Below are 12,689 nucleotides of genomic sequence, written 5' to 3'. Positions count from 1 at the left end.
AACATCCTCAAGTGGGAATGTAGCTTAGGCCTCACTTCCGAGCTGACATCTAAATTACAGTTGTCAGTACCCAAGACAGGCATCTGTGGGCAAATGAACCAGTGATGTTATTTTTCCTTCAGTCTCTTCTCACTCTTCTTGCTTCAGTAAGTTAGACTTTTCTGGATATCTGAAAGAGGAAGGCATATAGGTAGGATTGAGTGATGGAGCTATGTCAAGTAGAGCATATAAATATTTAAAAATATATTCACTAACCTTGACCCCTTGTGAACGGTCATTAAACTTCTTTTAGCAACACATCCATGTCCCTGGGACTACACTGTTGATCAAGGGGGGTTGTTTGCTTCCATTGCCTTCACAGTTACTGTCTGGCTGACCTCTTGGCTCCATGGTCAAGTCTCTTCTCTCATTCACTTCCTGCAACAAGTAGGTTGGAGCATGCTGTCTGCCCTTCTGTGCTATTGCTCAGTTTGATCCAGTCAGACAATCTTCTGTAGCAATTTATAGGAAATGATCCAGTCAAAGTGAAGCCTCCTTCTATCAGGTACGGATTGGCTTAAGTAATGCAGCTGGGTGTTAAGTGGTGATAACTCCCCAAAACCTTGCAGCCTGTGCTCAGGCATACTCCACACAGCAACACGCTATAAAATGACTGAAAGTTACACTCATGGTAATAAGCAGTCGGCATAAGGTTTATGTGCTCAGTTGGAACAGATGAGCATCAGTTAATTGCATGTTGTGATCCCCCACTTTTTTGATAGCCTTTCAAATATTGATCAAATTAGACAAGAAACAGTTGTCAGAAATGCTATCAGTTCCATAAGTTAATAGAAGGGAGAAAACCATCAAGATTCACAATTCTAATGACATTTCACCATCTTACGTTGAAAAATGCTTGTGGACAGATTTCAGGTGACAATAACTTCAGATTGTGAAGCATACCCTGTTTGAATAGCTTATTGCCATTTTCTAACTGGGTGCTCACATATTTTGCACAATGCACAGGGAAGTGATGGGACCTGTGGGACTATAAGACCTGAAAGAGACAGTATATTCAAAGGGAAGTAAAAACCTGAAAGGACCGAATAATTAATACTAAAATAATTAGATTAGATTACTTACAGTGTGGAAACAGGCCCTTCGGCCCAACAAGTCCACACTGACCCGCCGAAGCGTAACCCACCCAGACCCATTCCCTTACATTTACCCCTTCACCTAACACTATGGGCAATTTAGCATGGCCAATTCACCTAACCTGCACATTTTTGGATTGTGGGAGGAAACTGGAGCACCGCGAGGAAACCCACGCAGACACGGGGAGAATCCACTTATATGCAATTGCTGGTCTGTAAACCTCCCCTTGTCAGGTGCGGATTGGCTTAAGTAATGCAGCTGAGCGTTAAATGGTGATAACTCCCCAAAACCTTGCACCCTGTGCTCAGGCATACTGCCACAGAGCAACATACTACAAAATGACTGAATATTGCACTCAAGGTAACAGCTAATAGTAGCAAGTAGGTTACTTCCTTTTCACTGAAGTAATAAAATGTAAGCAAAGCTTAACTCATTCGCTTTGCGATGCGTCTAGCATTTAGCATTTGAAAGAAAGCTTCTACATCATTGGGCAGTGGAAAAAATACTTGTACTGATAATGCCCTTAATATGTATTTCAGTACTTCAAAACCTGAAATAATGCTTGATATGGAGATGCCAGAGTTGGACTGGGGTGGACAAGGTCAAAATAACACCAGGTTATGGTTCAACCGGTTTATTTAAAATTGCAAGGTTTTGGGGTTCCGCTCCTTGCTCAGGTGTGGTATGATAGGGAGATATAAAACATAGTATTTATAAGCAAAAAGTTAATAACTTTAAAAATAGCTGCCCTTATAGAATCCTTTAACCAGTGAGGAGGTAGACTGCTGATTAAAATGCAAAATCCAGATTCCTTTCAAGTCTTTGTCCCTAGATAATTAAAAGTTTTATCAATGTACAAGAAGTGACATCTCAGGTTGGATATTACACTTTAGGTGTGAGGTTCTGCTTTGAGTCTGTCCATATTTTAAGCTGAGGTCAGGATTTTTTTTGATAGAAACAAAACATCAATGAAATTATTCCCCCCAGCATGTACATGTGTGTGTATGAGTGAGAGAGGAAGAGAGAGAGAGAGAGAGAGAGAGAGGGAGAGTGCACGGGCGTGCGACAGAGATGGAGAGCAAGCGAGCACATTTGCATTACAGAGGGGGAGCTCGAGCGCGGTGGGGTTAGTGAGAGTTCGAGGGCGGGGGGGGAGGTGAGCGAGAGCTCAAGGGCGGGGGAGGAGGTGAGCTAGAGCTTGAGGGCGGGGGGAGAAAGTGAGCGAGAGGTCGAGGGCGGGGGGAGGAGGTGACTGAGAGCTCAAGGGCGGGGGGAGGTGAGCAAGAGCTCAAGGGCGAGGGAGGTGGTGAGCGAGAGCTTGAGGGCGGGGGGAGGAGGTGAGTGAGAGCTCAAGGCGGGGGGAGGACGTGAGCGAGAGCTTGAGGGCGGGGGAGGAGGTGAGCGAGAGCTTGAGGGCGGGGGGAGGAGATGAGTGAGAGCTTGAGGGTGGGGGGAGGAGGTGAGCGAGAGCTCGAGGATGGAGGGCAGGTGAATGAGAGCTCGAGAGCGGGGGAGGAGGTGAGCAAGAGCTTGAGGACGGGGAGGAGGTGAGCGAGAGCTTGAGGGTGGGGGAGGGCAGTGAGAGCTCAAGGGCAGGGGGAGGAGGTGAGCGAGAGCTCAAGGCTGGGGGGAGGAGGTGAGCTTGAGGGCGGGGGAAGGTGAATGAGAGCTCGAGACCGGGGGAGGAGGTGAGCGAGAGCTTGAGGGCGGGGGAGGAGGTGAGCGAGAGCTTGAGGCGGGGAGGAGGTGAGCAAGAGCTCGAGGGTGGGGGAGGGCAGTTAGAGCTTAAGGGTGGGGGGAGGAGGTGAGCGAGAGCTCAAGGGCAGGGGGAGGTGAGTGAGAGCTCGAGGGTGGGGGGAGGAGGTGAGCAGGAGTTCGAGGGCAGTGGGAGGAGGTGATCGAGAGCTCGAGGGCAGGGAAGGTCAGTGGGAGCTTGAGGGCGGGGTGAAGAACGGCATTGTGAGTGTGGGGTGAGGAGAGGGACATAGAGAAATAGCAGTCGCAGGCGACAGATGGAGGTAGAAGGCAGGCAGGGGTGTGACTGGCTGAGAGCGCGGGTGGGGGCGCCACAGGGTCAGAGAGCAAGCTCGTGCCACGCAGTCAGAGAGCAAGCATGCTAGCGCTACAGTATCAGAGAGAGCACACGCGCCCCACAGGGTCAGAGAGTGAGCAAGCTCCACACAGGGTCAGAGAGAGCACATGCGCCCCACAGGGTCAGAGTGCAAGTGCGCGACACAGAGTCAGAGAGAGCATGTGCATGCCCAAAAGGTCAGAGACAGCATGTGCACGTGCCACAAGATCAGAGAGAGCATGTGTGCGCGCCACAGGGTTAGAGAGCGAGTGTGCAGCATAGGGTAAAAGAGAGCATGTGCGTGCGCCACAGGGTCAGAGAGAGCATGTGCGTGTGCCACAAGGTCAGAGAGCGAGTGTGCGGCATAGGGTCAAAGAGAGCATGTGCGCTCGCCACAGGGTCAGAGAGAGCACGTGTGCGCGCAACAGGGTCCGAGAGCGCAAGTGCGCGCGCCACAGGGTCAGAGAGAGCACGTACGCGCGCCACAGGGTAAGAGAGCGCGTGTGCGGCATAGGGTCAGAGAGAGCATGTGCGCGCGCCACAGGGTCAGAAAGCGCGTGTGTGGCATCGGGTCAGAGAGAGCACGTGTGCGCGCCACAGGGTCAGAAAGCGCGTGTGTGGCATCGGGTCAGAGAGAGCATGTGCTCGCCATAGGGTCAGAAAGCGCGTGTGCGGCATAGGGTCAGAGAGAGCACGTGTGCGCGCCACAGGGTCAGAAAGCGAAGACGCGCCCTGCAGGGTCAGAGAGCGAGGGAGCGCTGATCGACCGAGCATGTGCAGAAGAGAGACTGATCGCACGCGCGCGCCAGTGTGTGAGGGTGTGTTTGTCAGTGCAACACTTGTCACTCTACGTCATCCTTTGCCAAAGCCATAACACCAATTAAAAAATGCAACATTTACTGAGATTGTCTCATCTCTGGCGAAAAAGAAAAATTCCGTGTACTTATTGGTTGTGATACTTCACAACCCAAGCATTATAGATTTATTTTCTCACTAAGTGTTGAAACGTAGTCAAAGGTATGTAGACCTCCGTGATGCTAGTGCTGTGACCCAGATGTTTATAAGATGTAAACAAATACAGAGACTGATTAATGGGCTGACACTTCATTTTTTGATTAGTTAATTATTTATACTTATAACCGATTAATAATTCAGAATAGATAACTTTGTAAATTATAATTCAAACTAAAATAGAGAGGGAGTGAGACTCAAATATGTACCAAGTCTTTGCGTTTGGAACACATTTTCTATGTGGTTTTTGCTGATGATTTTTAGAATTGAGAAAACACAAGCCAATTCCATAACAGGATCGCATGTTAAGTTTTAAAGCACACTATTAAGATTCAGCAATGATAACTGCATGATAATTAATTCAGGACATTACATGTGTGTGGCATTTTAGAATGTCTTTTCCTTTCAAATGGATGTTAAGAATTGTACTTTTATGCATTCCATTATTGAAATGATTCTGGCCGTAAGGTAATTTGTTTTCTTACTGTGCTAATTGTTTAAAGTAATTGGATAATTCAGTGCTGTTTGGGATCACCTTACATTAAAGAATGTTCCAGAATTCACATACATGGGGGGAATCAATCACTACAGCAGTTAGTAATATCCACCATATCTGCATATAAATTTCACTACACGGGTACCTATTGTTTAGATGCAATAAATACTGCAAAGACCATATAAAACTTTATTTATTTAAACTCTAATTTTAGTTTTTCATTATCTTTTAAAGACTTTCATGTTAACTACTCTCTTATTTGTATTAAATTGAAATGTGTTACTCAGTTGAAGTCAGACTGGTGAATTTTCGGTGTCTAGTGATGTGGTTCAGCACTGTGCCAATTATATTAACTTCTTTCACTGTTTCAGATACAATCCTTCATAGACATAAAATCCATCAAGTTTGATCAGAAATGTGAAGTGTGCACTGCTACTCCCATATTTTCTCATTGAACTTATCTATCCTATATTTTGAGTGATTAGTTTACATTACTAAAAAAGGACTTTTGTATCAAAACATACACACTTTTCAATTACTTGCACAGCACAAGGTAAAACATGGAAAAGAACAGGCAGAGACAAGCTCTCCACCTGGTGAAAGCTTACGAGGCAGTATGAAATTTTAGACTCAATCTGCTCTTTGACCTTGCTAAATTTGAGTTCTGTTATTCTGCTGTGGGGAAAAGACAATCATTATGCTTTGAGGATTTAATGACCTTTATGCTAATTGTTCAGACTGAGACGTGAACCTTTTCTAATTATTTGTTGTGTTGTGGGCAAAATATGTTTATTTAAGAGTAAGATTAATAGCTCAAGTATACAAAATTATTTCTCATTAGTCTCACTTAAAAATGATTACCATAACAACTAAAATATATTTTCAGTGTAGCATAAAACTGTTAGCGATTGTGATGTCTTATTAGTAAAACTTCCATTAATTAGTTACTGTTGCAACACTGGTTAGCTGCTATTTTCTTCATTCCAGATCTAAGCAAAACACTAACTCTAAAACTCCAATATATCAAGAACCTTTCATTCAGCCTCATTTTGTGAAATTTCTAGTCGAAGCACTGCGTAAACATTTAATCTTGATACAGGTCCATCATTTGCTTCAATTATAATATCAGTCAGTGCACTGAATGCAGTTCATCTGTTGCCTCATTCACAAATCTCATTTTAATGCATGTTAAAAAGACTGATGTTTCATTCATAAGTGCTTTCTTGTAATGAATTACTGTCCATTCTTTTTCCAAAGAGAAAGTTTTGACTGTCTTACATTCAGAGACTCTTTAGATTAATTGAATAAATCTAAGTATTCTAAATTGCTCATATAGTTATAAATCCTGATCTAATCATGACAACTATTGACAGACTAAATACGCTTTAGCCAGGACCCAGAAGGACTGGAGATAACAAAGTAAACAAGAGCTGTGAATCAGCAAGTGCACATTCTGCTTTTACTGCCTATATAGCTGAAAGCATTAGAAACCCCTTCTAGTCTAATGCAGGGATTCAAAAACTATTGTTGAAAAAACTTTAATAAAATGGACTGTGATATAATAAACCATATTTTCACTATAACAGATAAATTCCATATTACCAAATAAATGCTGTATACATTAGAGATCTGTTCACTTTAGCGCAAATATCGAAATGTTTATTACACTTTAATAAAAATTAAGCAACGACTAGTCATTATTATGTAGTAAAAATCCAGAACCCTGTTGCTTCAGTACTGTAACACTTTGCCACCCCCCCCCCCCCCCCGAGAAAACCTCAAAAATGGAATGTGTTAGTGAAAGACTGCATACCACATATCTCTGGTACTCCACATCTGGTACCATTGCTGATTTGTGCTTTAAATTCCATTCACCAGTTCATAATATGTATTGTTCCAACATAGAGCTAAAAGGTCACTATTATACATAAGGAAAATTAAGCCGATGTTCTTGGTTGCCTTACAGTTCTTCTAGTTCAACTACTCCAATAAATGAACATGTACAACAAGCCAAAGGGCTTTTTTATTGCAAATTTAATTCATTTCTCTAGACAACTGTGAAATTTGCCATTGACATTAGTCATTACCCCAAGGCGAACTAAAAGATGATCTCAGTTAATAAATGATCCTTAACAAGGAACACTTCTATCTACTGTGATAATGGCACAGGCACATTTTATTAATGCAGGCTAGCTTCCTGCCAGAATCATAGGATTCTCAACTATTTGGTGTCTGCTTATTTCCTGTTCCCACTCGTGATTATTAATAATTATGCGGTGGGATAATTAGCAACACAAAGAGTTAGTCCTATCAGCTTGCAGCTAGATTTTTGTGTAGCATGTTAACCTTCTGGGTGCAGAAATGACAGTGAAATACCCAACACAGGTTGAACTCTGAGTGTCCAAAAAAAGGTTAACTAGCTGTGGCATCTCTTGCCTTAAATGATAGAATCAGGTACATTGTACAGAGATTTTATAACAGCATTTGTATACGTATAAATTGACAACCAGATTTTAATAATGAAATGTCAGTAACATTTACGATCAGTTAATATCTAATTGTTCAAAGATTTTTGTTAAGTATTGGCATAAACTGGATTAATTTTGTTTTTCATTTCAAGTATAGTCCACAACCAGGGGTAAAAAAAAATACAAGTTACAGGCAAATGAGATCATACGGTTGCACATCCACTTATCAAAGACTTTAAAAAATCTATAAAAGAGGCATAAGCCCTTAAAATGTATGTTTTTTCCCTCCTATTCATAACTTCAACTTCTCAAAATAACCACAGAAAAAATATCAGACAGCTGCTTCAGTTTATTAAGAATGTGAGCTCTATGCTGTGGCCACATAAAACATGAACTGCATTTCAATAATTGTCACGATTTCCCTAAGCAATAAAAGGAGCGTCAGGCATTTATCTTCAGGGGAATTAACCAAACTGGTTTCACATCTACCTTTCTTTTAAAAGAGAAATTCATTTCAAACTACATACACATTCCATTTAAAAAAAACTTGCAATTTCTAGAATACTGGTCGAATTCTTGAGAGGGGTAGTGAAATATCTTGATTTTTATAAAAAAAACAGTTGAAGGCATGCAAAAAATAACTTACAACTTGAAACCTGCTATTTTTGTTTAAATAACCTAAACTGTGCAAGTATCATTCTTCACCTTCAATGTCTCTTTTCACAGCAGTGGCTTTGGCTGCACTGATAACTATGAAATACCTTTCTGTTACAAATAATTATCACAATAGCACTGAAAAAATAAATAAAAATATTTTAAGTGTTATACAATATTTAAAACAGTTGCACTGACCGGTAGGACGTACTCTAAGCCATTCCTTTTAGCCACGTCTCTGGCTACGTCCTCTCCCTCGTCTATCTCAATGGTGTAGTAATTGAAAGGACCAGCAGTCTCCTCCCCTCTAGTGGTTGCCAACACACTTTGCAGGAAGCAAAGGGGGAAAAATAAGATGACGGGCTTTCCAAAAGCCATGTATCTAAACCTGGAAATGAAAAAAAAAGGCAATACTTATCACAAGTCATACATAAAAATCTTGCCGGAACTGACATTGGTGACAGGAACCTAATCAACACTACACTGTACTGCACTGCAATAAGATGTTATGTACTGCATTAATAACTTGTCTCAACCTGCCTGTGATAATATTGTTTAAGGTTGCATTTATAATAACTAAGTTGATGTTCGTGAATATTTTGGAAACCAAAATGACTCAAATTAGGTACTTGAAGGCTAAAGCTGCACCTTATCAAAATCCATTAATTAAATAGGAGTTTAAAGGACTAGAAGTGAGAAATTATGATGAAATCTAAGTCCTGGATAACATAAACATCTGCTTAACATTACTTTCAAAAAGTATTTATGCATAGATGTACTCTGGAAGCTTTATGTGGGGAGTATCACCTCTGCTGTTATAGGCAAATTCCTTCTTTCTTGTAGCCAATATTGTATCTTTGTATAAAACCACATAATCTGCATATGCTTATCGTGCAATCTTATATCTTGGCCAGAGTTATTCTAAGTTTGAAGAAGGCTTTTTAAAAAAATAAACAGATACTTATTAAAACGTGATGTTTTCCAAATAGTTTGCAAATAGAAGACCTGAATCAACATTTCCGAAACTTGTAGAGCTCTGATTTCACTGCGCAGATACTAATCTTGAAGTTAAAAAAAAACTGATTCGGATGATAACTCGCTGTAAGGAATCTTGCAGAACAGAAGTCATTCATATAATAGGGTTTATTCCATTCTCAGAAATAGAATTGAGCCCAGGTCTGGTGGGATTCATCTGCAAGTCTCACCATTGGCTCAGCACATGTGGAAATTAATGGATGCAGAACGGGGATATCCCTGGTTTAATTCATGTGTTGAGGGGCAGGAGGGATATCTTGATTGTTATCCAGCATTGGAGATGCACATAGTTGGATATTCAGTGAGTGATTATGCCTGGCTTTCCTGCTGTCTGTATATATGCCATGGGAAACATCAGGGTTGTTTGGAATGAAATCAAGGCCTAAAAGCATCATAACATGCACCCTTCTTTACTTGTGATTTAATAGCCGCTTAACTGGAGCAAGGACAAACGATGCAGGGGGAGGTTACGCTCCTTTTAAAATAGTGGAGTGAGAAGAGAGAAACTTTTAAGAAAACAAGTCTGACTGCAGATTTTACCACATGCAGAGTTTGTATTCTCTCTTCAACTGAAGCTGTTTCTAAGCAAAAGTTTCTGGTGTGGGTTGTGCCCGATGCTATTTTGGGTGGGTGGGTTTTGCAGCTACTGGGAATAGGCGCGGGAGGTAGGCAGATTTTGCATGCAGTATTGTTTAGACTGTAGCAATGTCACTTCCGAACTCAACTCTCCATCCACAGATTCCCTGGAGCTCTCACAATACACGATCTGCATCAAGAAGTGTCAATAACCACTCTCAGATTGGTTGCTGAGTTATTCCTACTGCCGAGTCAGTGGAAGTGATTGGTGGTTTATTTGGTTGTTTAATGTTGGTGATAACTCCAGGCAGTGATCAAGATGGTACTCTGGCCTCTGAACGACTAGGTCCTTAGTTGAAGTCCCACTATAGGACTGGAGCATGTAAATAGCAAGGCTGACAATCCAGTACAGTACTGAGGGACCTTAATGTTATCAAATGTGGGGTCATTTGAGATATTACATTGAGGCCTCCATCTGCCTGTTCAGGTGAGTGTCAAAGACCTTAAGCTATTTCAGTGAAAAACAGAGGAGTTATCCCTGTGTTTTAGGCCAATATTTATCCCTGAATCAACGTCACAAAAAAAATTATCTTTTCATTGTCATATTGTTAACCACGTTCATGTTATAAAACATGCAGAAAATTTAACTTTTTTCTTAGTTTTTAACACAGTGACAGTAAAATGTAAAGGCCTTGGTTGTCACATCAATGGCCCTGCTCAAATCACTTGCTACCAGCAATGAGTGTGATAGTTTTCATTCCCCTTAGCTACAACATTGGAGCATAGGTGTTAGGAGCAGGAGTAGAACATTCCACCCCTAAATTACAGGACGGTTCAGCAGAGGCAGCACAAGCTGTCTGAGGAGTGAGGAGGAGCGGGGAGAAAAAAGATGTCAATAGAAGGCTCTAATCACATAGGGTCTTGGGAAGTATCTCTTCTTCCTCAATCAAAATAAGAAACAGTGTGCGCAATTCCTCATTTTTGCAAAGGAGATGCTCACTGAAATGAGACCACTATGGTCTCATAGCAGTGTTGAGGACAGCATGGTCACTGTTCTGATGGTGACCAAACCAATGAATTTCTTTCACTTCAGGCTCTTACTATGCTTGAATAAAAGACCAAGATGACATTTCCAAATGTTGCTGTTTGCTGTACTATCATATAAAGGATGTGATTGAAACAGAGTATGGAAAGAGAGGATATGGAATGGAAATGGAAATGTATTACCTTTCCAAACCGAAACTTAGAAGTGTGCACATTGTTTCATCTGCATAGTGGACTTTCCCATGGTTCAGGGTGTCATTGATTGCTTTGTGGGTGCTGTGTCTGTATTCAGAGATGTGCAATTGCACAATGCTTCATTTGCATGTGTCTTACATTGATCAGAGCTCGACATTGTGCCAGTACTCATGATACCATTGTTCAGTGCTGGTCTGCTGTGCCATCAGCATGTGAATTGCCATGCACGAGTGTAACTATTGGATAACAACTGCTATATGCTGACAACCAAGATAATGATTTCAGCATGCAACCTACACATAAGTGTGAAGCATCCATATAACAGGAGCCTAGAAGGCTTTTGTGGTAGTGTTCCTGAGTCAGGAGGCCTGGGTTCACGTTCTGTATGTGTGTGCTAGTGTGTCTGAATAGGTTGATTAGAAATATCTATGCAAAGAGCCATGCTGCCAAATAGAACATCATTGAGCAAACTATTGTTATGCATAAGCAACTCTTCTGCTACCTGAACCACTTAATCCCCTGTCCTTTTCAGATTATGTCATGATTCCTCATGATCTGATGTATCCTGACAACCTCGCCATTGTGAGAGTTTAGATTAGAGTGGTGCTAGAAAAGCACAGCACCACTCTAATCTAAACTCTGGTTTCCAGCATCTGCTGTCCTCACTTTTGCCTCGCCATTGTGAGAGCACAGTCCTCCATATGAAGTAACTGCAATATAAAAGAGAAGGAAATCTCTTCCTGGTCAGGCTGCATGTAATTGGTTTATGTAATTTAGGGACGGTTTTGTGTGTGGGAAATCATGTCTCACTAACTTGATTAAGTTATTCGAAGAAGTAACAAAGAGGATTGATGAGGGCAGAGCGGTGGATGTGATCTATATGGACTTCAGTAAGGCGTTCAACAAGGTTCTTCATGGGAGACTTGTTAGCATGGTTAGATCTCATGGAATACAGGGAGAACTAGCCATTTGAATTCAGAACTGGCTCGAAGGTAAAAGACAGAGGGTGGTGGTGGTGGAGGGTTGCCTTTCAGACTGGAGACTTGTGACCAGTGGTGTGCCACAAGGATCGGTGCTGGATCCACTGTGAACATAGGAGATACAGTTAGTAAGTTTTCAGGTGACACCAAAATTAGAGGTGAAATGGACAGCGAAGAAGATTACCTCAGAGTACAATAGAATCTTGATCAGATGGACCAATGGGCTGAGGAGTGGCAGATGGAGTTTAATTTAGATTATGTGAGGTGCTGCATTTTGGAAGGCAAATCAGGGCAGGACTTAGACAGTTAATGGTAACGTCCTAGGGAGTGTTGCTGAACAAAGTAACCTTGGAGTGCAGGATCACAGTTCCTTGAAAGTGGAGTCGCAGGTAGATAGGATAGTGAAGAAGGCATTTGGTCAGACCATTGAGTACAGGAGTTGGGAGGTCATGTTGTGGCTGTACAGGACATCGGTTAGGCCATTTTTGGAATATTGTGTGCAGTTCTGGTCTCCCTCTTATTGGAAGGATGTTGTGAAATTTGAAAGGGTTCAGAAAAGATTTACAAGGATGTTGCCAGGGTTGGAGGGTTTGAGCTATAGGGAGAGGCTAAATAGTCTGGGGCTGTTTTCCCTGGAGCATCGAAGGCTGAGGGTGACCTTATAGAGGTTTATAACATCATGAGGGGCATGGATAGGGTAAATAGACAAGGTCTTTTCCTTGCGGTGGGGGAGTCCAGAACTAGAGGACATAGGTTTAGGGTATGATATACCGGCCACTGCAGCGGACAGCTGGAACTGACAACCGGAAGCGGCAGAGATAAACCACTATAAATGTCGGAGGAAACATCACAGAAGCGCTTCACAGGAGGCTCCCAATCACTGAGGATGTCACCTAGACAGGGGACGAAACGTCTGCAACACAAATTCCCAGCTCGGCGAACAGAACCACATCATAGGTTTAGGGTGAGAGGAAAAAAATTTAAAAGGGATCAAAGGGGCAACTTTCTCATGCAGAAGATGGTGT

The 12,689-nt window shown here is 42.1% G+C and overlaps 1 protein-coding gene across 1 annotated transcript in view; it reads right to left on the bottom strand.

The window, feature by feature from the left end:
* The window catches only part of LOC122550661 (PC3-like endoprotease variant B), an 889,929-nt gene that overhangs the window by 770,573 nt on the left and 106,667 nt on the right, over positions 1–12,689 (bottom strand). The window contains exon 2 of the mRNA XM_043691743.2: positions 8,033–8,222. Coding sequence (XP_043547678.1) covers positions 8,033–8,212 — 180 coding nt within the window. The 5' untranslated portion in view covers positions 8,213–8,222. The remainder of the gene's footprint in view (positions 1–8,032; positions 8,223–12,689) is intronic.

This window comes from Chiloscyllium plagiosum, unplaced genomic scaffold, assembly GCF_037043375.1.
Source record: "Chiloscyllium plagiosum isolate Xiang-an unplaced genomic scaffold, Cpla_swu_hap1 HiC_scaffold_6, whole genome shotgun sequence".
In the NCBI taxonomy this organism is placed as follows: domain Eukaryota; kingdom Metazoa; phylum Chordata; class Chondrichthyes; order Orectolobiformes; family Hemiscylliidae; genus Chiloscyllium; species Chiloscyllium plagiosum.
This window is presented reverse-complemented; position numbering and strand designations above follow the sequence as displayed.